The 27,843-nt window shown below is 35.9% G+C and overlaps 1 protein-coding gene across 4 annotated transcripts in view; it reads left to right on the plus strand.

Annotated features, from left to right (window-relative positions):
- XRN1 (5'-3' exoribonuclease 1) overlaps window positions 1–27,843 on the plus strand; it is a 121,257-nt gene that overhangs the window by 47,933 nt on the left and 45,481 nt on the right. For all 4 annotated transcript variants that reach the window (XM_042903623.1, XM_042903624.1, XM_042903626.1 and 1 more), the window contains 6 exons: window positions 2,601–2,732; window positions 16,408–16,570; window positions 19,761–19,874; window positions 21,602–21,700; window positions 24,102–24,217; window positions 24,732–24,878. In XM_042903623.1, coding sequence (XP_042759557.1) covers window positions 2,601–2,732; window positions 16,408–16,570; window positions 19,761–19,874; window positions 21,602–21,700; window positions 24,102–24,217; window positions 24,732–24,878 — 771 coding nt within the window. The remainder of the gene's footprint in view (window positions 1–2,600; window positions 2,733–16,407; window positions 16,571–19,760; window positions 19,875–21,601; window positions 21,701–24,101; window positions 24,218–24,731; window positions 24,879–27,843) is intronic.

Raw genomic sequence — 27,843 nt, forward strand, 5'->3', positions numbered from 1 at the left:
AAAAGTAACTTTTTTTCAGAGAAAATTTTACATTTTCTGAGTTAAAACATATCCAAAAGATCGTTTTTGTTTTCCTCATACTTAGGTTTAGAATTGTGGAGGCCCAGTCCTTTTTCCCTTAGTTTTCTGCAAACCTACTTCAGTTGTGTTCTGTCATATAATGTTGTTGATGAGAGGTCAATGCCAGTGTGAATTTTTTTCCTCTGTAGGTATCTGCTTTTATTGAGGATATAAGAAATCTTGAGTATTCTTTTAATCCTCAGAATTCAGTTCCCCTACCTTTCTGATATAGTCCAGTTTATCACTTTTTTCTTTTACCTATCATGCTTTTAGTCAGAACTCCTTACCTAGCTCTAGGTCCGAGAGATTTTCTCCTATATTTTCTTCAAAAAGTTTTGCTTACTCGATAATTTTACCTCATCCTTTTACGTTTAAATATATGATCTACTGTGAATTAAGTTTTATATTTGGTATGAGGTTTAGGTCAAAGTTCATATATTTGTCTATGAATGAATGTTCTTTTTTCTTCTTCTTCTTTCATGAAGATAGAAGTGTTCCATTTATATGGAAGCATATGGAAAGTGCCATATACTTTTTATTTTGCTTCCCAGATTTTATTTCAAGTTAGTTAACATACAGTGTAGTATTGGTTTCAGGAGTAGAATTTAATGATTCAGCACTTACATGTAACACCCAGTGCTCATCCCAACAAGTGCCCTCCTTAATGCTCATCACCCATTTAGCCCATTCCCCCTCCTACCCACCTCCCCTCCAGCAGTCCTCAGTTCTTTTTAGTTAACAGTCTCTTATGGTTTGCCTCCCTCTGTTTTTTCATCTTATTTTTTTACTCCTTCTCTTCCCCTACAAAAGGTTTATTTGAACAAATTATAGCTGAGAACTTCCCTAATCTGGGGAAGGAAACAGGCATTCAGGTCCAAGAAGCACAGAGAACTCCCCTTTTCAAAATCAACAAAAACAGGTCATATCAGTAGTGAAACTTGGAAAATACAAAGATAAAGAGAGAATTCTGAAAGCAGCTAGGACAAAAGGTCCTTAACCTACAAGTGTAGATACATAAGGTTAGCAGCAGACGTCTCCACAGAAATAGGAATGAAGAGTCAGTTGCTCCAGCACCATTTGTTGAAAAGATGGCCTTCCTTCATTACATTGCCTTTCCACCTTTGTCAAAAATCAGTTGAGTACATTTGTGTGGGTCTACTTCTCAGTTTTCCATTTTGTTCCATTTATCTGTATGTCTGTTTTTATCCCAGTACCACACTGTCTTATTTCTGTAGCTCTGTAGTAAGTCTGACGTTGGGTAAAAATCTCACAAATTATATATAGGATCTGTATGCTGAAGAAAGCAAAAGTATGCTGATGAAAGAAATCAAAGATTGAAATAAATGGAGATCCATTTGGATCAGAAAACAGAACATAGTAAAGATAACAAATCTCCCCAAATTAATTTATAGGTTTAGAGCAATTCCTATCAAAATCTCTCCCAGATTTTGATAGATACAGAACAGTGTATTCTAAAATTTTTATGGAAAGGCAAAGAACAAAAATATCTAAAATAACTGAGAAAAATAAAAATAATACAGAAGGGGGATGCCTGGGTGGCTCAGTCGCTTAAGTGTCTGACTCTTGATTTTAGCTCAAACCATGATCTCACAGTTCATGGGTTTGAGCCCCATGTTGGGCTCTGTGCTGACAGCTCAGAGCCTCCTTGGGATTCTCTCTCCCTCTCTCTATCAAAATAAATAAATAAACATTTTAAAAAATAAAGCAGAAGGAATCACTCTGCTTAAATTATTTTGGAGCAGCTGTAAACGATATTATGTTTTAAATGTCACTTTCCCAAGGTAATATCTAGAAATACGACTGATTTCTGTATGTTGATTTTATATCCTGGGACCTGGCTAAACTAACTTCCTTGCCTCTTTACTTGAAGAGTCCAGGTCAGTTATTTTGTAGAATTCTGAATGTACTTGATTGTCTCTTCATAGTGTCATTTAAGTTGGTCCTCCATCCCATATATTTCCTGTTAACTGATAGTTAAGTATAGTGGTTTGATCAGAATCAAGTTAAGCTTTTTAGTAAAAATACTTTATTGCATTTGAGAGTATTTTTTAATTCTATAAAAATTTATATTTTATAAAGTATTTTTATTTTTATGTTTTTTCATGTTTATTTTTGAGAGAGATCATGAGTTGGGGAGGGGTAGAGAGAGGGAGACACAGAATCCAAAGCAGGTTCTAGGCTCTGAGCTATCCACACAGAGCCTGACACAGCTCAAACTCACGAACTGTGAGATCATGACCTAAGCCGAAATCAGAGACTCAACTGACTGAGCCACCCAAGTGCCTCTGTGTTTAGTCTTTTTTTTAAGAGAAAGAGTAATAATTCTTATATTTTGATTGAAAATTTTTACAAGTCCATGTCCTGAAATTTATATTACAGTTTAAAAAAAAGGAGGCTTGGTTTTTTGCTATTATAACCATGTAGAAACCTTTTCACTTTGAAGACTCATACTACTAGAACACTATATTAAACCACAAATTTGGGGGTAATACATTTTAATTTTATTTTAATCTTTTAAGATTTTACTTGGAAGAACCTCCAGGAACACAGAAGCTTTATTTAGGAAGAACTGCCCCACCATCTAAAGTGGTCCATCTTGGAGACAAAGAACAATCTAACTGGACAAAAGAAGTACAAGGAATTTCAGAATAGTGAGTGTCATAAAATATATTTAATGTTGTAAAAGTAGAATGTGATTTAATGCACTTGTCCTCTGACTTATTTTCTGCTTAACATAGTAATCACTCTGAATACTGACTACATCTTCATTTTATGTTCTAAAGAAAATAATGAGTTCTAGTTTAAAATAATACCTGGTTAGCAGCAGTTACAGCCTTGCCCAGTTTGTCACTAAAATACTTGATGATATACAGAAGAAAAAAAGACAGAATCACATAATACTGGGAATAATAGTTAAGGTTGCCTGAATTTGAGAGTTATTTTTACTAATCATAAGGCCATTGAATTTTTTGGCCATATGTAGTAATGAAAATAGGAAGGAAAATTGTCCTTTTTTCATCACCCTTACTCCCTGCTCACTCTCCTACCTTTCCTACATCTAAGTCCCATATGCCCTGAATTTAGAAATGCAAGGTCTATACCAACCAAATAACTAAGAAGCTGGCCCTCCTCCATGATCCTACCATAACAGTACTTCCCATTCTTCATCCAAATACTAGAATCCTCTAAACCAAAACAGAATAATAGAGGCTGGCAGTGGCACATGGAATGGTGTTATAAATGTATATCCATCACCCTTCCTATTAAAACTATAATAGCATTCACTGATCAATGGGGAATTTGAGGAGACGCCTCTTACACAATTTTGGAGCTAATAGGCCATAATATGCTTATTCAAAGATGCATAAACAGGGAAAATGTAAAAAGATTATAAAAAACCATCCCAGTGTCTATGTGCCAAATGTGGAAGCACCCAAATATATAAATCAATTAATCACAAACATAAAGAAACTCATCAATAGTAATACCATAATAGTAGGAGACTTCAACATCCCACCCACAGCAATAGACACATCATCTAATCAAAAAATCAACAAGGAAACAATGACTTTGAATGACACATTGGATGGACCAGATGGACTTAACAGATATATTCAGAACATTTCATCCTAAAGCAGCAGAGTATACATTCTTCTCCAGTGCACATGGAACATTCTCCAGAATAGACCATGTACTGGGACACAAATCAGCCCTAAGTAAGTTCAAAAAGATTGAGATTATACCATGCATATTTTCAGACCACAATGCTATGAAACTCGAAATCAACCACAAGAAAAAATTTGTAAAGGTAGCAAATACTTGGAGACTGAAGAACATCCTATTAAAGAATGTATGGGCTAACCAAGCAGTTAAAGAAGAAATTAAAAAGTGTATAGAAGTCAATGAAAATGATAGCACCACAACCCAAAACCTCTGGGACACAGCAAAGGCGGTCATAAAAGGAAAGTATATAGCAATCCAGGCCTTCGTAAAGAAGGAAGAAAGATCTCAGATACACAACTTACACCTTAAGGAGCTGGAAAAAGAACAGCAAATAAAACCCAAAACTAGCAGAAGACAGGAAAAAATAAAGATTAGAGCAGAAATTAATGCTATCGAAACCAAAAAAAACAGTAGAACAGATCAATGAAACCAGAAGCTGGTTCTTTGAAAGAATTAACAAAATCGATAAACCACTAGCCAGTTTGATTAAGAAGAAAAAGGAAAGGACCCAAATAAGTAAAATCAAGAATGAAAGAGGAGAAATCACAACCAACGCAACAGAAATAAAAACAATAATAAGAGAATATTATGAGCAATTATATGCCAATAAAATGGGCAGTCTGGAAAAATGGACAAATTCCTAGAAACATATACACTACCAAAACTGAAAGAGAAAGAAATAGAAAATTTGAAAAGACTGATAACCAGTAAGGAAACTGAATTAGTAATAAAAAATCTGCCAAAAAAACGAGAGTCCAGGGCCAGATGGCTTTCCAGGGGAATTCTACCAAACATTTAAGGAAGAGTTAACACCTATTCTCTTGAAGCTGTTCCAAAAAATAGAAATGGAAGGAAAACTTCTAAACTCTTTCTATGAGGCCAGCATTACCTTGATTCCAAAACCAGACAGAGACCCCACTAAAAAGGAGAACTATAGACCAATTTCCCTGATGAACATGGATGCAAAAATCCTCAACAAGATATTAGCCAACCGGATCCAACAATACATTAAAAAAATTATTCACCATGACCAAGTGGGATTTATACCTGTGATGCAGGGCTGGCTCAATATCCACAAAACAATCAGTGTGGTTCATCACACCAATAAAAGAAAGGACAAGAACCATATGATCCTCTCAATAGATGGAGAGAAAGCATTTGACAAAATAGAGCAGCCTTTCTTGATAAAAACCATCAAGAAAGTAGGGATAGAAGGATCATACCTCAAGATGACAAAAAGCCATATATGAGTGACCCAATGCTAGTATCATCCTCATTGGGGAAAAACTGAGAGCTTTCCCCCTAAGGTCAGGAACAAGACAGGGATGTCCACTCTCGCCACTGTTACTCAACATAGTATGGGAAGTCTTAGCCTCTGCAATCTGACAACACAAAGAAATAAAAGCCATCCACATCGGCCAGGAGGAGGTCAAACTTTCACTCTTCACAGATGACATGATACTCTATACGGAATACCCACAAGATTCCACCAAAAAACTGCTAGAACTGATTCATGAATTCAGCAAAGTTGCAGGATATAAAATCAATGCACAGAAATTGGTTGCATTCCTATACACCAACACTGAAGCAACACAAAGAGAAATCAAGGAATCGATCCCATATATAGTTGCACAAAAAACCATAAGATACCTAGGAATAAATCTAACCAGAGAGGTGAAAAATCTATACATTGAAAACTATAGAAAGCTTGTGAAAGAAATTGAAGAAGACACAAAGAAATGGAAAAAGATTCCATGCTCCTGGATAGGAAGAACAAGTATTGTTAAAATGTCGATACTACCCAAAGCAATCTACATATTCAACGCAATCCCTATCAAAGTAACACCAGCATTCTTCACAGAGCTAGAATAATCCTAAAATTTGTATGGAACCAGAAAAGACCCCGAATAGCCAAAGCAGTCTTGAAAAAGAAAACCAAAGCAGGAGGCATCACAATCCCAGACTTCAAGCTATACTACAAAGCTGTAATCATCAAGACAGTATGGTACTGGCACAAGAACAGACACTCAGATCAATGGAATAGAATAGAGAACCCAGAAATGGGCCTACAAACGTATGGCCAACTAATCTTTGACAAAGCAGGAAAGAATATCCAATGGAATAAAGACAGTCTCTTCAGCAAGTGATGCTGGGAAAACTGGACAGTGACATGCAGAAGAATGAACATGGACCACTATCTTATACTATACACAAAAATAAACTCAAAGTGGATGAAAGACCTCAATGTAAGACAGGAAGCCATCAAAATCCTTGAGGAGAAAGCAGGCAAAAACCTCTTTGATCTTGGCTGCAGCAAGTTCTTACTCAACACATCTGCGGAGGCAAAGGAAACAAAAGCAAAAATGAACTACTGGGACCTCATCAAAATAAAAAGCTTCTGCACAGCGAAGGAAACAATCAGCAAAACTAAAAGGCAACTGACAGAATGGGAAAAGATATTTGCAAATGACATATCAGATAAAGGGTTAGTATCCAAAATCTACAAAGAACTTATCAAACTCAACACCCAAAACACAAAGAATCCAGTGAGGAAATGGGCAAAAGACATGAATAAACACTTCTCCAAAGAAGACATCCAGATGGCCAAGTGACACATGAGAAAATGCTCAACATCACTCATCATCAGGGAAATACAAATCAAAACCACAATGAGATACCACCTCACACCTGTCAGAATGGCTAACATTAACAACTCAGGCAATTAAAGATGTTGGTGAGGATGCAGAGAAAGAGGATCTCTTTTGCATTGTTGGTGGGAATGCAAGCTGGTACAGGCCACTCTGGAAAACAGTATGGACGTTCCTCAAAAAACTAAAACCAGAACTACCCTACGACCCAGCAATTGCACTATTAGGCATTTATCCAAGGGATACAGGTGTGGTGTTTCAAAGGGACACATGCACCCCCATGTTTATAGCAGCACTATCAACAATAGCCAAAGTATGGAAAGAGCCCAAATGTCCATCGATGGATGAATGGAGAAAGAACATGTGGTATATATATACAGTGGAGTGTTACTCGGCAATCAAAAAGAATGAAATCTTGCCATTTGCAACTACGTGGATGGAACTGGAGGGTATTATGCTAAGTGAAATTAGTCAGAGAAAGACAAAAATCATAGGACTTCACTCATATGAGGACTTTAAGAGACAAAACAGATGAACATAAGGGAAGGGAAACAAAAATAATATAAAAACAGGGAGGGGGACAAAACAAGAGACTCATAAATATGGAGAACAAACTGAGGGTTGCTGGAGGGGTTGTGGGAGGGGGGATGGGCTAAATGGGTAAAGGGCATTAAGGAATCTACTCCTGAAATTATTGCTTCACTATATACTAATTTGGATGTAAATTTAAAAAATAAAAAATAAAGCTAAATTACAAACAAAACAAAACAAAAACATCCCAGTGTCAAAGAAGGAGATAGCTCTCAGGAGGTAGAGTGTATTTTTGCCTTCTCACAGTAATTAGATACTCCTGTCTTGGTTGATAATATACTGAATTTTGTTTTACAGTGCATAAATCACAATAATAAACTTATTTGTGTGATTACTTTAAGGACTTTTTCCCGAGATATTATGCTAAGGGTAGGGAACATATCTATTTTTTCATTACTATTCTCATTCCTTGACTAATGCACTAGGCAGTCAATAAATGTTAGTTTGAATGAATAGAGATTGCTTTATTCAACTCCTTTGTTTGAAAAGAAAGTCATTCAAAATACTGTAAGTGTTTAGATATTTGTTTATGTACTCAACAATTATTTACTGATACCTACTAGGTATAGAAATTAGGAACTGCAGATACCATAGGGAATAAAATCACAGTCCCTATACTCATGAAACTTACGGCTCGCAGATGAAAGATAGACATTAATGTCTTGTGTAAATTTTTGATCAAACTGCAATTATGATACTTGCTTTGAAGGAGTAGTACTCTGAGACTACATAATAGAGGAGTTTGACCTAGTAAGGAGACATTTGTCTTAGAGAAAATTTTCCTAAGGAAAATATTGATTAAACTAGTATCTGAATGTAGGAGGGTAAGAGTTAGGCAAAGAATGAAAAGGGAGTAGGTTTCAAGATGACGTAAAAGGTACATACAAAGTCCCTGTGCCAGGAGAAAAAGTAGCATATATACCATTAATGATAATGGCCAATGTGGCTGGATTGTTGGAATTAAGAAGGAACCCTAAATGAGGAAGATGAGGCAACAAACAAAAAAGAACGAGGCATTCTGAGAGGTGGGAGAACAGCCAGGAAAGTGTTATATCATGAAAATCAAAGAAAAAAGAGTGTTTCAAGAATAAGCGAGTAAGCCATGTTAGATGTTATAAAGAAGGTAGAGTAAGACCTATTTTTTTTGGTTGTGGGGGAACCTGGGTGGCTCAGTTGGTTAATCATCCGACTTCAGCTCAGGCCATGATCTCACGTTTCCTGAGTTGGAGCCCTGCATCAGGTTGTCTGCTGTCAGCATGGAGCCTACTTCGGATCCTCTGTCTCCCTCACCCTGTGCCCCTTCTCCACTTGTTCTCTCTCTCTCAAAAATAAACAAATAAACTTTTTAAAACTCTTTTTATAAAACTTTTTTTTAAATTTATATTCAAATTAGTTAATGTATAGGGTAGTCTTGGCTTCAGGAGTAGAACCCACTGATTCATCTCTTACATATGACACCCACTGCTCATCCTGAAAAGTGCCCCCTTAATGAAGTAAAAGCTATTTTGATTGAGCAGTGGGGCTGTAAGCCAGACTAGTATGGGTGAGGAATGATTGACAGTAACAGAAATGGAGATATAATAGGAGTAAATAAACACCTCCAAAAACTTTATTTGTGAAGTAAACCAAAAGCTCTTGACCCCTTGTTCTACCTGTTCTTTCCCATATGGATGGACTTGATCTTCTGTGATGGCAGCAAAGAGCAGAAAGAACAATCAAGGCAACAGACTACTGAAGTTGACGGCAATTGGATGCTGGTTCACACAAGAGAATAATTTTTAGTCCCTGCCAGTTCAGGATCTTTTGTTAACCAAGTAGGGTAGATAAGGCTATGTGGATTCATAGGCCCTTAGGTTTATCTATTCTGGTCACCATTTTCTTAGACTGCTTTTCTTTACTACCATATTCCTCCCTCATATCACCTCACATTTTGTCCCCTCCTCCCAAACATCCCAAAGCCTTCTATAATTTGTCTTCTAAGGTGAAATTCATAAGGCCACTCATACTCTGCTCTTGAGGGTTTACTTCACTTACTTGTAAGTTTGCACGTTATATCAGCATGAAAATCTCATGGCTCTAACGATTAGTAGTAACGTTTATACAGAGTATCCCTAAGACTTATACAACAAGAATATAGAACCTATCATTTATTTCAGTTATAGCTCCATATATCCAAGACATGTTCTCCTAAATTCAGTACATCCCTTTTTTGTGAACATAACACATGAAATACTTCCATGAGTACCAAAATACATGATTTCATTTTTAGAAACTTTCTAAGTACATATGACATGACTGAAACATTTCTGTATTTTTGTGTAACACATGTCCTTTCTAATGAAAACTACCATTAAGACATATCTGAAGAAGGATATAGAATTGAGTGGACTTGGTTTTTGGTTGATTCAGAGAGATAGGATTATGTGTAAAAATAAATGAGAAGAGAGGTGCAATTCAAAAGAAAGAAAACAATATATTTGATGATGGAAAAAGATAGGTTCTTAAAAAGGATAAAAGATAGCTCCTCTATTGTAACAGTGTAGTATACAACTATAGGTTGGTTTGTGTTTGGCATGGGGGCAGATGAGGAGCTCTCATTGGATGCCTACTGTTTTCTTTGTAAAGTAAATGTTGAATTCAGCTATTGAGGACAGAGACAGGGGAAGGGAGGTTGGTCTTAAATTTGAGTAAAGTAGAAGAGGTTTGAAAATAGTCCTTGGGGAAAATGGAAGAGTATCAGTTGATCAAAAAAACGTGGTTGAATTATAAGACGATATTGAGGGCCCATTTTGAAGTTCAATGTCATAAATTTGTAATATAACAGTCCACCCTGTCTTTTGGTATTAGAGCTCAGCTGATCAGTAACCGGCTTAGAAAAACCAGCCTTGGATTTTGCCAGATGGATACAATGAAAAGCCAAAGAGGCAAGGAAGTTTAGGATGTTAGTAGGAATATTACTGAAATAGTGGACAATGGAATCTAAGTGGGATAGAAAGAGAAGTGAAGAAAGTAGAAGATTAATAGTTTGAAAGTAGAAGGATCAGTGGATTGGAGATCCCAAATTAAGATAATCATAAACAAAAGTAGTTGAACAAGCAAGTTGGATGGACAAGTTTTTAGACAACAAAATATTGGGATAAATGATTTTGGAGGTGAAACCATTATGGATGATGTCATGACCCAAGTCACAGCTGTGGGAGTAGATGGCTGAACTAGAATGGAAGAGAAGTTTATTGGAGATAGGGAGATTGTGAAACAGTGTCTGTGGTATTGGGTAGATTATTATGTAAACATTGAAGGCACTCTGGATAATGGTAGACATAAGGGTAGAATGGAAGAGTAGGGTAGTTTACTATGAAGGATGTCACAGTGGGAACACCAACCCTCTCTCCTAGTCCATACACAGTATGAAAACAAATAGCTACTACTACTGGAGAGAGATAACAGAGGGAACTGATGATACCTTCAGTTAAAGAGGTACATATTGAGGATATAATGGAGTGGCGAGGATTAGGAATTGGAGAAGGACAGAAGACTGGAAGAAAAGAACAAGGACATTCTTTATGGAATGCTATGGAGAAGATGATGTACTTGGAAGATTTGCAGAAGAGTTCCAAAACCTTGTACCTCAAACAGGCAAGAGATGAATCAACCAAAAAAAAGTGGTGTTACCAAAGGATTGGTGATAAACAACAATTATTAATAAGTTATTAAAAATATAGAACTAATTTTTAAGTACTATCATTTTACATAAGGGAAAGTTAAAAGATAGTTTTGTTGGGGCACCTGGGTGGCTCAGTCGGTTAAGCATCTGACTTCTGCTCAGGTCATGATCTCACAGTTCGTGAGCTTAAGCCCTGCATCAAGCGAACTCAAGCCCTGCTTCGGGTGAGTCCAAGCCCCTTTTCAGTCAGCGTGGAGCCTGTGGGGGATTCTCTCTCTCCCTCTCTCTCTGCCCCTTGCTCAATCACGCCCTCTCTCTCAATAAAAAAAAAAAAAAAAAAAAAGATAGTTTTGTTTATAACTTAGAAGAGATATATTAAGTATTTTTAAAAATTTTAATGGCCCACTATCACTTACCTTAACCCTCAAGACCTGAACTAGAGAGACAAGCCCCGAAACATCTGGCTTTGAAAAACAACAGGGCTTGTATCCAGGAGAAACATAGAGCTGTAGGAAATGGAGATTCTCCTCTTTTTTTTTTTTTTAATGTTTATTTATTTTCGAGGGAAGGAAAGAATATGAGTGGGGAGGGACAGAGAGAGAGGGAGACACAGAATTTGAATCAGGCTCCAGGCTCTGAGCTGTCAGCACAGAGGCCAATGTGGGGCTCAAACCCATAAGCTGTGAGATCATGACCTGAGTCGAAGTCAGACGCTTAACCTACCTAGCCACCCAGGTGCTCCTGAGATTCTCCTCTTAAAGAGCTCATACACAGACTCACTTATCCCAGGACCCAGGTAGGGTAAAAGCAGCAGTTTGAAAATCTAGACCTTAGGGGAAGAAAATTCATTTGCTAACAACCTTAAGGTAACTGTTGGAGGGACAGAGGCCTGTTGGGATTCTCTCTAGGGACTGAGGCATTGAATTGACAGGTGCCATTTTTACATTCTTCCTCTACCCTACTAGTACCAAAGCTAGCAGATGCCATTTTTGTATCTCCCTGTGTAGTAATACTAACACTAATACAATGTTGTATGTCAATTACACTTCAGTTAAAAAACAAAGGGACATGCCTGGGTGGCTCAATTGGTTAAGCCTCCAACTTTGGCTCAGGTCATGATCTCGCGGTTCATGAATTTGAGCCCTACGTCAGGCTCTGCGCTCATAGCTCAGAGCCTGGAGCCTGCTTCAGATTATGTGTCTCCCTCTCTCTCTCTGTGCCCCTCCCTTGCTTGTGTTCTCTCTCTCTCTAAAATAAATAAACACCTAAAAAACATTCTTTAAAAATAAAAAAAATAGGGGTGCCTGGGTGGCTCAGTCGATTGAGTGACCGACTTCGGCTCAGGTCATGATCTCACGGTTTGTGAGTTCGAACCTCGCGTCGGGCTCTCTGCTGCCAGCTCAGAGCCTGGAGCCTGCTTCTGATTCTGTGTCTCCCTCTCTCTCTGACCCTCCCCCACTTATGCTCTGTCTCTCTCTGCCTCAGAAATAAATAAACATTAAAAAAAATTTTTTAAAAAAATAAAAATAATAATAAAAGAAAGAACACAGACTAGGGGTGCCTGGCTTGTTCAATGAGTAGAGCATGCAACTTTTAGATCTCAGGGTTATGAGTTCAAGCCCCACATTGGGATAAAGTTTACTTAAAAATAAAAATTAAAAAAAAAAATTCAGGTGTTAAAAAAATATATATGGACTACAAAACTGACCCAAAAGCAATAAAAGTGTAAAGTAAAAGGAAAATAGAAAGAAAATCTCCCTACCACTTGAAAATTTAAAGATATTGTTCTGAATTACTATTTGGGTTTTTTTTCTAATAGAAAGTTTTTATTGAAGTATATATACATACATAGAAAAGAATATATGCAAATCATAAGTGTATAAACTTGGTAAGTTTTCACATGCATGAACAGAATACAAGTCACAAAATAGAACCAACAGAAAAGTTGCCATAATCCCACAAAGTCCCTTAAACCCTCTTCCAGCCATTAACATTCACTTCTCTCTTCCAAATATAACCCTAGAGATTAGTTTTTCCTATTTTTGAACTTTGTATGAATCACACAGAATGTATTCTTTTTTAACCTGACCTCTTTGGCTCAATAATGTGATTCCCATATTCATCTGTGTTGTTATGTATCGTTTAGTTCGTTCATTTTCACTAATGATTAAATTATGTTGTATGAATATAGGATAATTTATTTCTCCATTCTATTGTAGACAGACAATTGAGTTGTTTCTGGTTTGGGGTTTTTGGTGAATATGCATTACTGTTAGGTACATATCTAAGAGTGGAATTATTGCTTCATAGGATAATGCTTAAGCTCAGCTTTAGTAGATAACACCAAAAAGATTTGTAAAGTGATTATATTGGGGCGCCTGGGTGGCTCATTCAGTTAAGTGTCCAACACTTGATTTCAGCTCAAGTCATGATCTCATGGTTTGTAGGATCAAGCCCCACACGGGGCTCTGTGCTATCAGCGCTGATAGCGCAGAGCCTGCTTGGGATTCTCTCTCTCCCTGCCCCTCCCCTGCTCATGTCTATGCACACACTATCAAAATAAATAAATTTAAAAATAATTTTTTTTTAAGTGATTGTATTGGGGCACCTGGGTGGCTCAGTCAGTTAAACGCTGACTTCAGCTCCGGTCATGATCTCGCGATTTGTGAGATCGAGCCCCGCGTCAGGCTCTGTGCTGACAGCTTGGAGCCTGGAGCCTGCTTCGGATTCTGTGTCTCCCTCTCTCTCTTTCCCTTCCCCACTCATGCGCGCTCTCTCTCTCTCTCTCTCTGTCTCTCTGTCTCTCAAAAATACAATAAACATTAAAAAAAATAAATAATAAAGTGATTGTATCAATTTACATTCTTCCAGCAATTTATAAGAATATCTTTTATCTGTGCCATCACCAATACTTATTAGTGTCTCTTCCATTTTAGCCATTCTAATACAGTGATATTTCATTTTGGTTTAATTTGCATTTCCTTGATGGCTGTTTCATATTTGCCAGCCATTTGAATGTGCTCTTTTGGGCAATGCTTGATCAGATTTTTTTTTTAATATGTATTTTATTTTTCAGAGAGAGAGAGAGAGAACACGAATGGGGGAGGGATAGAGAGAGAGAGAGGGACCGAGGATCTGAAGCAGGCTGTGTGCTGACAGCAGATAGCCCAATGGCAGGGCTTGAACTCACAAACTTTGGGATCGTGACCTGACCCAAAGTTGGACGCTTAACCAACTGAGCCACCCAGGTGCCCCCTGTTCAGATATTTTGCCCTTTTTTGTGACTGATTTGATGACCTTTCTCATATTTGTAATTTTTGTTATAAATTTGTGGTATTATTCTCAATTTCAGGGAAAAGCCTTAAACGATTCACTGTTAAATATGATGGTTGCTGTAGAGGCTTTTTTTAATCAATATTCTTTATCCAATTAAGGAAATTTCCTTCTGTTACTAGTTAGTTGAAAGTTTATATCATTAATTGATAGTGATTTTGTCAGTTTTTTTTTCCTGCATCTCTCAAAATGATCATATGATTTTTAAAATTGTAATCTGGTGAATTACATTGATTGAATTTTTGTTTAATTTTTTTTAATGTTTATTTTTTAAAAGGGACAACGTGAACCAGGAGAGGGACAGAGAGAGAGTGGGAGGCATAGAATCTGAAGCAGGCTCCAGGCTCTGAGCTGTTGGCACAGAGCCCGAAGTGGGGCTTGAACCCACGGGCTGTGAAATCATGACCTGAGCTGAAGTCGGACTCTTAACTGACTGAGCCACCCAGGCACCCCAGTGTTGATTGAATATAAAATACAAATCGACCCCACGGGGTGCCTGGATGGCTCAGTCGGTTGGGCAACCGATTTCGGCTCAGGTCATGATCTCACAGTTCGTGAGTTCAAGCCCTACATCAGGCTCTGTGCTGACAGCTCAGAGCCTAGAGCCTGTTTCATATTCTGTGTTTCCCTCTCTCTCTGCTTCTCCCCAACTCACGCTCTGTCTCTGTCTCTCTCTCAAAAATAAACATTAAAAAAATAAATAAAAAAAATACAAATCTACCCCTCAATTCGTGGAGTAAATCCCCTTAGACTATGATGTATTATCTGTTTTATATGTAACTGGATTCGATTTGTTACATTATGTTTAGGATTTTTGCATTTACTTTCATAAGAGAGATAGGTAGATAATTTTCCTTTCTTGTGATATACTTGTCCTATTGGTAGCAAGATTACTGGCTAAATAACTTTTAAGTGAAGTAGTAGGAAAAAAAATCCCACTGAATTTTTAGAAAATGGTAGTAGAATGCTACATTTCAAAAATTTGTTGGAAAACTTTTTTAAGATGGCGTGGCTTATTTCAGACCAGCCCTACCACCATTGAGAAGTGTAAGCTGCTATGAAAAAAACATATATACAATAATGTTATCCAACTATATACTATTTATACTTATAATATATATCATATGATATACATATTTATATAAAAACACAAATATAAAAATTTAAATTATGATACTGTGAACTCAGTATATGGCCTGAATAGTAATATAGGCATACTAAAAATTGAATCTGTGAGCTAAAAGATAAAGCTGAGGGATTTCTTCAACATACAGTACAAAAGCATGAAGAGATGAAAAAATATATAGTCAGAATTGCTTTTTTTTTTTTAAATATTTTTCTAATAGGAGTCCTAGAAATAGGAAATGGAAAGGAGATAGGAAAATATCCTTGGATGGAGAATGATTGTATCATCAGATCAGAGGTCAGCAAATTTTTTCTGTAAAGGCCAGAGAGTAAATATTTTAGGCTTTGTAGACCTTACAGCGTTTGTCACAACTACTCACCTATGCTGTTGTAACACAAAAGCTATCATAGACAGTAAATAAATGGATGACTATGTTTCAGTAAAATTTTACTTACAAGAACTGGAGGCAGTCTGGATTTGGCTCATGACTATAGTTTGCCAACCTCTACTTTAGATTGAAAAAGCCCACTGAATGCCCCTGTCAACCTCCTTCTCTCTTTCTAGATCCACCTGTCCTGGTAAATGGAACACATATAGCATGTGGCCTTTTGTGTCTAACTTCTTACACTCAGCATATTTTTAAAATTTGTAGCATGTATCAGTACTTCTTTCTTTTTATGGCCAGATATTTTGTTGTATGGATATACCACCTTTTGCTAGTCATCTGTTGGAGGACATTTGGATTCTTGCTACATTTTTGCTATAGTGAGTAATGCTGCTATGCATTCATTTATAAATATTTATTTGAGTATCTTTCCAGTCCTTCGTGTATTTACCTAGAAATGGAATTGCTAGACTTTTTAAAGAACTGTCAAACTGTTTCACAGTGGCTGTACCATTTTACATTCCCACAGCAATGTGCATGTGTTCCACTTTCTCCATATCCTTTCCAACACTTGCTGTTTTCACTTTTTTTTTCTTATCCCCTTCTAGTGATTATGAAATACAAGAATTTCTTACACATCTTAATTGAGTTCTTATTTAATCAGACAGCTATTGGGAGAGGTATCCGTAGACTAAAAAAACTAATGCAAAAAATCTTAAGTTAGGTACTCAGAACTGCTAGCATATTTATTTAAAAAATTTTTAAGCACTTGATAATGAGTTAGTAGTTTTACTAACATCCTAGAATACATACACAATCATTCATATCTACATTTCTTTTTCATACTTTCTTTTAGCTACCTAAGAAGAAAAGGAATAATAATAAATGAAACATCTGCAGTTGTGTATGTTCAGTTACTCACAGGTCGTAAATACCAAATAAATCAAAATGGTGAAGTTCGTCTTGAGAAACAGTGGTCAAAACAAGTTCTTCCTTTTGTTTATCAAACTATTGTCAAGGTAAGTCTCCATCAGTTCTCAACTGTATCTTAATGTACATTATTTCACACTGTATAAAGAAAAGAGTGTATCATATTAATATTTATTTGTAAATAGATTAATGCAGCAGTGTAAAGTAGAAATTTTTTTTTAATATTTGAATTTTATGTTAATCCAAGTTAGTTAACATATAGTGTAATAATGATTTCAGGAGTAGAATTTAGTGATTCATCACTTACATGTAATACCTAGTGCTCATCCCAACAGGTGCCCTCCATAATGCCCATTCCCCCACCCTAAACCCCTCCAGAAACTCTCATTTCATTTTCTGTATTTAAGAGTCTCTTATTGTTTGCCTCCCTCTCTCTTTTTATCTTATTTTTCTTTCTCTTCCCCTATGTTCATATGTTTTGTTTCTTAAATTCCACATATGAGTGAAATAATATATTTGTCTTTCTCTTCTTTGTGACTTGTTAGCATAATACCCTCTAGTTCCATCCACATTGTTGCAAATGGCAAGATTTCATTCTTTGTGATCACTCAGTAATATTCCATTGTATATATATATATACCACATCTTCTTTATCCATTCCTCAGTTGATGGACATTTGGGCTCTTTCCATTATTTGGCTATTGTTGATAGTGCTGCTATAAACATTGGGGTGCCTGTGCCACTTTAAATCAACATTTTTGTGTCCTTTGTATAAATACCTAGTGCAATTGCTAGGTCATAGGGTAGTTTTGTTTTTAATTTTTTTGAGGAACCTCCATACTGGAAAACAGTATGGAGATTATTATTTAATATAATTTGAAAAAAACTATAGTTTTTTTACTTAGGTATAATTGACATGTAACATTATATTGGCTTCAGGTGTACTATAGGATTGAATATATGTATACATTGCCAAATGATCACCAATATAAGTCTAGTTACCATCTGTCATTATAAAGTTTTTGTTATAAAGTTACAAAAATTTTTTTCTCATGAGAACTTTTAAGATGTACTATTTTAGCAACTTTCAAGTTTTGCAGTGCATTATTATTGACATAGTCACTATGCTGTACTTTACATCACTGTGATTTATTTATTTTATAACTCTTAGTTTTTAACTTATAAACCCCTTTACCCATTTCACCCATCCCCCTAAAACCCCTTCCCTCTGGCAGCCACCAGTTGTTTCTCTGTATCTGTTAGTTGTGTTGCATTTTGGTTTTTTTTGTTTGTTTGTTTTTTGGTTTTTTGTTTTGTTTCTTTCATATATCTGCACAAGTTTATTGGTTGAATAGATATTTCTGGAGTGTCCATTATGTGGCAGATACAATACCGTCTGCTTCAAATACAAAGATAAACAGTATCTAGTCCCCTCCTGTAAGTTAAGGTTCCTCAGTGCCATGACTTTTGACTTTTTGGGCCAATACTTCTTTGGGGTTTTTTTTTGTTGTTTTTTTTTTTTAATATGAAATTTATTGTCAAATTGGTTTCCATACAACACCCAGTACTCATCCCAACAGGTGCCCTCCTCAATGCCCATCAACCACTTTCCCCTCCCTCCCACCCCCCATCAACCCTCAGTTTATTCTCAGTTTTTGTTTTGTTTTTTAGAGTCCATATTAAGTGAAGTCATATTGTACTTGTCTTTCTCTGACTTCTTTCATCTTGCATAATACCCTCATGGTCCATCCATGTTGTTGCAAATAGCAAGACTTTCATTCTTTTTTATGGCTGAGTAGTATTCCTGTATGTGTGTGTGTATGTATGTGTAGAGAAAGACCACATATATACATGGGGGTGGGGTGTGCCTTCCAGCTTTAGCAGGGCTGTAAGGCATACCCGCCAGTGCTTCTGTTCCCAGAAAAAGTCCCAACAGGCCCCTGCCCCTCTTGCAGACACTTTAAGGTTAGCAGATGAATCATTTCCCCATATGGTCTAGGTGCTTTCAAATTGCCATTTTGACCGTGGGTCTCAGGGCAAGTAGATCTGCACACAAGCCTTTTAAAAGCAGAATCTCATTTCCCTATAGCCCTTTGAGTCTCCCGCACATAAGCCACATTGGTTTGCAAGCCAGACATTTTGGGGGCCTATTTCTCTAGTGTAGTTCCCAAGAGTTGGGGTACCTCCTCAGGAAAATAGGGCACCTCCTCAGGAAGAAGCTCCATATTTGTGAGATCACTCCTGATTGTGGGTCTCCACATCAGGGCTGGGGTTTTTGGCAACAGTATGTCTCTGCCTCTCGTATCCTTATTGATGTGTACATTTTATCTTTTGTTGTGGAGGAGCTGGGCTAGTTTTCAGGTCTTTCTCAGAAGGAACTAATTGTTCTAGATGTAGCTGAAGATTTGCTCTGTCCATAGGAGGAGATGAGTTCAGGATCTTCCTATGCTGCCATCTTGAACCGCCTCAAAAACTATAGTCTTTATAGGATTATTTTATGCTCAGTCACTCATTCTGTGTATGATTAAGGAGCTTGTCTTATTTATTTACTTATTTATTTATTTATTAAACTTCATCTCTAATGAAAAATCCTAGCATTAGCTTAACACAGTTTTAAATTAAAAAAATTTTTATTCTCCAAAAAGTGTTTGCCTCAAATAAATTAATGGGGGGAGAAAGGGCATTTGGTTTTGTGTTTGTAATCTTGGTGTGATAAGACAAAAAAAAATTTTTTTAAGTTTTGTTTATTTTGAGAGAGAGAGAGTGGAGAAGGGGCAGAGAGAAAGGGAGAGAGAGAATCAGAAGCAGGTTCTGCCCAGTCAGCACACAAGCTGAAGTGGGGCTTGAACTCACGAACTCATGAGATCATGACTTGAATCGTAACCAAGAGTTAGACACTTAACTGACTGAGCCACCCAGGCGCCCTGAGACAAAAATTTTTTAAAGCATGTATTGATACTGTAATCTTGCAAAACAGTTTCTTAGGAAAGATTTTATCACCTTTCTGTGCCTTAGTTTCCTCAGGTATAAAGTGAGGCTAAATAATCTGTGCTACAGAGTGTTGTCTTGAAAATGAAATGAACTAATAAATGTGTGAAATACCTAGAAGAGTGGCATATAAAGTCAATACATTTTAGTTACTAGTACTGTTACATAGAAAATCTTTACATTTCACATTTGCAGACAGCGTAGTTCTAACTCCACAGGAAGAAAAATTTGATGTGCAATCCATAGAAATTTTGATTATAATAATTTACTTTTATATTTCATTCTACATAGGACATCCGAGCTTTTGACTCCCGTTTCTCCAGTATCAAAACATTGGATGACTTGTTTCCTCTTAGAAGTATGGTCTTTATGCTGGGAACCCCCTATTATGGCTGCACTGGAGAAGTTAGTTTCTGTTCTTGTTACTAATTACATTTCTTTCTTGTTTCAAGTTAGTAGAGTTATTTAACTCTCTTCATTTAAGTATAAAATAAAATGTAATACTGAAGGAGGGAAAAATAATTCATTTGTCTAACTTAGGAACACAGCATTTGGCTTTATATCTTTAGTCTTGAGCAGGTTGTGGTCAGGAGGCAGGGAAAAAAGAATTCAAATCCTAATCTTACAGAGCAGGTTTGTTTATTGTGGTGGTATGGAAAAAGCAATTCTGAAATTATTGTAGATGTATTATTGGGTTGATGAACTTGTAAATGTGTTGATGTTTGAGGAACTCCAGTTCTCACATGGAAAAAGATATATGCATATATGAAATGGAAGAATGCAAGAAAGAATCTATGGGGACAGATTAAACTTGGAGGTATTAATGTGAACTCATGATTTTTAAAATATGTGTGTATCATATGTATATAGGCACATGTATATGGATATATATGTATATATGTATACATACATACATACATACATACATACATACATACATATATACATATATTTTCTAGCTCTGTTTGCTTAAAAGGATTACGAAGCAAAGACACCCTGGTAACAGTAAACATACATAATCTCCAGGTTTTGACTTCTAATAACATACCCCACCAAAAGCTTTTCAGAGAAATGGCCCATTACAGGGCTAGGTCAGGTTAGGTACAAGATGAGCCTGGAAACACTTGTTAGGCCAGAAAGTAAGGAAGTGCTCAAATGACTAATGAGAGCATATTACATAAACACAGGAACCAGATTCAAGGGACTCCTACTGGCCAAATCTAGGACAGTTTGAATACCGAAATAATAAGTTGGGAAAATAGGAATTAATGATTCCACAGCAGTATTAAATAGGGAATGGAAGGGCTCTTGATTATAGTATCATGTCAAGAATAAACGTGGAGAGAGTGCTAAAGTTGGAAAACTATCTTTTTATAAGCATTATGATAAATATTAAATGTGGCAACAATCATCATTGGAAACTAAATCTAGGGGGAATTTGTTATCTGAGTGTAGGATACTTTCTAAGACCATGAAAATATTTCCATGAAAAATTTTCATGGTCTTAGAAAATATCTTCCCACAGACAGTTAATTAGTTGCAAGTGGAAGAAAAAAAAACTATAATTGGACAGTGAAGAAATTGAGCAGTATCTTTGGTATGATCAAAGTTAATAAATATCACAGTGAGAGACAGATGAACATCATGTACATCATAAAATATCCTTCTTAGGAAATATACGCCAAAATATTAAGGGGTAACAGACATGATATATATAATATACCTTCAAAAAGTTCAGAAAAATAATTATGTGTATGTAACTGTACACAGAGCACAAATGTTAAAACAGATGTTTAAACAAATGTTAACATTAGGTGAATCTAGGTAAATGTTTTACAAGTGATCTTTGACCTGGTTTTTTTGCAACTTTTTGGTAGTTTAAAGTTATTTGCAAATAAAAAGGTTAATTTAAAGACAAAAAAAGACTAACAGCTATTAAAGCAAGGTACAATGACTCAAATTTACAATATAATCACATTCATTTATAAATTCTAAGAGAATCTCCCATAGCCACCTTTACTGTTTTACTGTATTTCAGAAATAATAAACCCTTCAAATAAGTAGAAAAGTAAGTACATAAAATATAGTGAAAGAGACTATAAAACATATTGTGATTTTTTTTTTCCTCCAAGGTTCAGGATTCGGGAGATGTGATTACAGAAGGTAGGATTCGTGTGGTTTTCAGCATTCCATGTGAACCCAATCTTGATGCTTTAATACAGAACCAGCATGTGAGTACTATAGTCCATATTGTTTAATTTAGAACTGATGAACTTTGAAAGTGTTAGAAGCATATTTTTTACCACCTTCTTTGAATGTATTATAAATATTTTATTTAATAGTGATTAAATTCCCTCACAGTTGCATCTAGGATTATTTAAAAATAAGTGTGGAATGTATGCTCGAACTTCATGCAAATCTTTGGGGGGGGAATCACTGACATCCCATTATTGATCTATAACAGTTATTAGGGGTTATCGTGTTCAAGCTTAGAAGGGGCACATTTTTTACCATACCCTTTGGGAATAGACTTAGATTTTTTTTTTAACTTTTCATAATTAATCAAAGCCTACATTTTTTAGTTACAAGTGACAAATGGCCTTACTGCAGTCACAAGAGAAAATTGGGGAAACTGCATTTAAATTCACAGCCCTTTTTTCAGGACCTTTTTCTCCATAGATGTTCACTGGGCTCCTTTTAGTTTTCCCTGCTACAATGGGAGGAGGATCCTGATATCTGTCATATATATTCTTATTGATTCATTGGATAATTAACTTAACTGAAATTAATTCACAGTCAGCTATTGCTACTTACACTTTTATTTTTCTCTAATAGTAAATTCTAAAGCTTTATATCCTATAAAATGAATTCAAGGCATTGGGCATCAGCATACACTTGAGAAAACATTACGGAAGGCAAATAAGTCTGTTTTGGAGAAAGAATTCAGAAAGCACAGTCAGGAAACCAGGAGAGTGGCCCATTTGATAAAAATGCTGGAGGTCTCTATTCTGGGAGTTAGTAGAAGAACATCTATTTTCCTCCATCCCTAGCTTTTTCTAGATATGAATGAGCCTGTCCACTTCTAGTATACAGTGTTGCTAGGCATGCCTTCTCTATCCACTGTGCTCTCTTTCTCTTTACATACCTTTTTCAACTTTTACTCAAGCCTTCTTCTCTACTCCAATGTTCTCTCCTTTTTTAAAATTTTAATGTTTGTTTATTTTGAGAGAGAGAGCGAGAAAAAGCAGGGAAGGGTCAGAGGGAGAGGCAGAGAGAGAATCCCAAGCAGGCTCCACACTGTCAGCACAGAGTCCAGTGTGGGGCTCAATCCCACGAACTGTGAGATCATGACCTGAGCCGAACCAAGAGTCAGATGCTTAACCAACTGAGCCACCCAGGCCCCCCTTTGCTTTTTATTTTACATTTTCTAGAATATTTGTGATGATCTTCATCAATGTTAATTGTACCATAACTGAATATTTCTCAAAAGGACTACTATTGGTATTTTAGATGAGACAACTATGTGTAAAATAGGACTCCTGTATATGACAGCACAGTTGACATTTTTGACCCTTAGACAGTAAGTGCTAGTAGCCTGTGCCAATTACTATAACTGAATGCCCCTATATATTTCCAAATACTTATTAGAAAAATTAAGTGATATTACCTGTGATAGAGAACTACTGCCTTAACTCTTCCTGTCTATTTTAGAAAGCATACTTGATTCATCTGTATTATTTCTAAACCTAATAATGCACTTGATGGAGAAACTATATTGTGTTCTTTACCAGCATATTAACATATTTTAATAATTTATATATTTCATGCAACTAAAAAATGTATCCATTTGGGGACTATTATAGACATATAAAATGTGAATAAAATTCATATAAATATAGAATGTGAAATCCACATAAAATATGTGTTATTATTATGTATGTTAGGATTAAATGGTAGCTTAGGAACTAGATTTGTAATTGCTTCCTGGTTAAAAAGTATATGATCTAATACTTTTTTTTAAATTTGATAATCTTTATAGTTTCTTAAGTGCACAAATTAAGGTTACATTTCATTGACTGTATTAGCTATAAATCTATACATACTTCTTACTTTTATATGATAGTAAGTATTAGAGGAAGTGAATATCACTTATGTCCATATATGAAGGATATTTTAAATTTGCTCAGTAGCAACACTTTTGATGACATACTCATGTTTTAATTCAGTGTAATAATCATCAAGGCTTCATTATGTCCCAGGTATTTTACTAGGCCCTAATTGGAATATGAAAATTAATGTTTAAGAAATAGTTCCTGCCTACAGAATTTGCAGTAGAGTCTATTTACAGTAGAGTTTATTTCTTGAGACAGTTTCACAAATTGTATATTTCCTCCCCCTTTCATTCATCCTTGGGAATTCTGTCCTTTAAGGAGAGAGAGGAGCAGAAAAATTCTGCCTACAGATCCTTTCAAAAAAAAAAAAGGGAAATGGATCACTTACTTTTGAGAATCCTTATATTGCCACATTCCAATGGTTAGTGATGTCTTGATTATCTCCAGATTTTTAAGGTAAAGAAATAACATTTGATGCTTTGTGTTTCCATAATTGACCTTTTTGTTTTTATATTTAAAGAAATATTCTATAAAGTACAACCCAGGATATGTGTTGGCCAGTCGTCTTGGAGTGAGTGGATACCTTGTTTCAAGGTTTACAGGAAGTATTTTTATTGGAAGAGGATCTAGGAGAAAGTAAGTTTATGTTAGAGAAATTTACTTAAAGTGGCAGAAAAAAACTAAATGATAAAGATAAACTGGTTATGTTAGTATTTATTTTCTTTTATTAATTGCTCTGAATTTTCTTTAAAAATTATGCATAAATTCCTCTGATGGTGATCTTTCATCTAAATGGCACATGTTGTAGGTGTTTGGAAAGACAGTTCTTATTTTTAGCAGCTAACAAATTGAACCTTGAAAAAAGGTATCAGAAGGTGTGTGTGAATCTCAATAATATATTTCCCTGCATTTTCTTATTTCATTCTCTTCTCTAATTACATAATCTATTTATATGCTTTGTTACCTTGGGTTTTGAAGCCTTTCCTCTAGTTTTTCAATTACTGCTTTGGAAATAACCATGAAAACTATAGAAGAACAATCAAAACTAAGTATTTCTAAGAATTGAAAGCTAAACGTTGTATTCTTTGAACAAAATTTAAAATGTGCGTGTGTGTGTGTGTGTGTGTGTGTGTGTGTGGTTTACATTCAGCCCTCATGGAGACCATAAAGCAAATGTGGGTTTGAATCTCAAATTCAACAAAAAAAATGAGGAGGTACCTGGATACACTAAGAAAGTTGGAAGTGAATGGATGTATTCATCTGCAGCAGAACAACTTCTTGCAGAGTACTTAGAGAGGTAAGTGCCTAATAAGGTCCTATTAGGCATCCAAAGATGTGGGAATGTCATAACTATTTTGCCTTTCTGGTATTAATTTTAGACTAAAAATATTTCCTTTGTTATGATGGGACATGTATTACATGTAAACCTAATTTTATATCATGGAGCACCATAGCTATTAGCTAAAAAATACTGTACTTATTTATTTAAAATGAAAAAGAATGATGATAATTGGCCTCCTTTTATTTTTATTTTTCTATTTTTAAAGATTTTTTTTTTTTTAAGTAATCTCTACACCCAATGTGGGCCTGAAACCTACAACACCAAAATCAGGAGTTGTATAGTCCACCAACTGAGCCAGCAAGGCACCCCTTGGCCTCCTTTTAATTAAAATTTTCCTCAATTTGCTATCATAAATAATTCACTACTTTGTATGTTTGTGTTAGTAATAAGAAGATTGGTATGGGTGAACAAAACAGCTCTTCACGCAGTAGATTTTCCTGAGTCTTAAAACTCCAGCTGGATAATAGATTACTGTCCTAAAATTATAGAATTTTATGCTGAAATGGTCTAAGAAATCAGTAAATCTCAGCTCCTCATGATAAAAATGACAAAACTGTATACCAAGGTTACTTGAATTACTCAGTCACAAAGATTTGGAGGAAATACCTTTACTTCTGATTCCTAATTGAATGTTCTTTCCATTGTTCCACCAGTTTCTAACTTTGTATTTAGGATCCTCTTACTAGTTTACTAGGGCTGCCGTAACTAAGTACCACAAACTAGGTGGCTTAAAACAACAGAAATTTATTGTCTCACATTTCTGAAGACCAGAAGTCCAAAATCAAGGTGTTTGGTAGGGCCGTGCTTCCTCTGAAGATGCTAGGAAAGGAACCATTCAATGCCTCTCTGCTAGCTTCTTGTGGCCTCACACATTTGATCTTAACTTGTAGATGCGTTACTCCCGTCCTCCATCTTCACATGTGTTTTCCCAGTACGTCTTCACGCCATCTTTCCTCTGTGCACGTCTGTCTCTGTGACCATATTCCCGTTTTCATAAAGACATGGTCATGTTGGATTGGAGCCCACCCTAAAGACCTCATTTTTATTTTATAACCTCTATAAAAACCCTGTTTTCAAATGAAGTCACATTCTGAAGGTAGTAGGAGTGGTACTGGAATCTTTTTGGGGGAGGGAACACAATTCAATCTCATATTGCCATCTGAAAATGTAATTATTTCTTCTGTTCACTTCTGTATTTCTTTAAAGCATTGTATATACCCTACTTTTCATGATTTTCAACTTAACATATGCCTTGAGTTCCTACCATGAAAGATGAAACTTTAGCTCTCTTTTACTACCTCCCCTTTCTATTTCCTGACCTCCCTACACACATGTATATTTATTTCCCCTTTCATTATAGTTTAATAAATCTGTATTTATGGTTTACCTGATTAAGGTGATGTAAATGGTCACAGCTGGACCTTGTAGAGTTTTATGGTTGCATTCCCTTGTACACATTTTTGATTTCCACATCTTGTTTAATCATTTGCTTATTGTCTGTGTTCTTATAACTAATTCGGCCCTAAACTGTGTGTCATAATTGGAAAACTTGATATGGTCAGACAGATCAGGAGATCTCTTGGTTCCATTTTCTTTTTGTAGACTTCCTCCTAAAACCTTCTGTCTTCCTGCCTCAACGTAAACTAATTGCTTTCTAGGGCTATCACACAGCTCTTGTTCTAGACTTTCTCTTTACTGCCATTCTAGGAATTTCCCTCACCATTCTTCTATGTAGGATTCCTTTATTTCCTGGCTTTCATATCTTACTTTTTTCTGGTTTGTCTCCATTTTGATGGAGCACTTACTCCAGTAGCTTCCTGAGAAAGCTTGCATGTCTGAAAATGTCTTTATTCTTCCCTGAGAAGACTTGATTAATAGCTGGCCTGGGTGTAGAATCCTAGTTGAGAGATTATTTTCCCTCAGAATTTGAAAAGCTCTTGTTTCCTTTGCTGGTGAGAAGTCCTGTGCCATTCTGATTCTGAATCTTTGTGTGTGATCTATTTTCAGTTTCTGAAATCTTTTTTGCATCTTCCCTTTACCAGTGCTGTTTTAATAATGTGATGATGTGTTGGGGCACCTGATGGGCTCAGTCAGTTGAGCCCCTGACTCTTGATTTCAGCTCAGGTCATGATCTCACAGTTCATGAGTTTGAACCCTGCATCAGAGTCTGCACTGTCAACGTGGAGCCTCCTTGGGATTCTCTCTCCTTCTCTCTCTCCCCCTCCCCCACATGTACACGTTCTCTCTCTCTCTGTCTCAAAATAAGTAAGTCAACGTGGAAAAAACCTTCTCTAATGTGATGAAGTGTGCCTTGGTATGTATCTTCTTTCTTTTCGCTGTTCAGTCCTTTCAGACTTGAAACCGATGCCCTTCCATTCTGAGAAAATTTCTAATATTTATTTGATAATTGCCTCCTTTCCATTTTTTCTATTCTTTCTGAGACTTCTGTTAGATGATAGACTTCTGGATTAATCCTCTTAATTTTTTTATCTCTTCTCACCCATTTTCTTTATTGCTATACTTCTACTCTGTGGGAGATTTTCTTCAACTTTATCATATCATTTTTATTTCTATTTGATTTATTTTTAGTTTCTAAAAGTTCATCCTTAATTCTCTGACATTCCTTTTTTATAGTATCTTGTTCTTATAATGAATGAAATGTTTTATTTCTCTGAAGATGGTAGTTTTAGTTTTTCTTCTTCTATTCTCTGTATTTTGTTTTCTCTGAATTGCTCTTTTTTTTTTTTAACTTGTCCAGTGGTTCTTTGGTGTCTAATCATATTTAAGAGTGAGGCACCAAAAAGCTGATTGAAAATGTAATGTGCTTTGGTGGGCCTTCTCAGGTGGGACGTTGCTATTTCTGCAGAGGACCTCCAAATATCACTACCTATATGTGTGTCTTTTCTCTTGGGTTGGCTAG

This window comes from Panthera leo, chromosome C2 (assembly GCF_018350215.1).
Source record: "Panthera leo isolate Ple1 chromosome C2, P.leo_Ple1_pat1.1, whole genome shotgun sequence".
Taxonomy (NCBI): Eukaryota; Metazoa; Chordata; class Mammalia; order Carnivora; family Felidae; genus Panthera; species Panthera leo.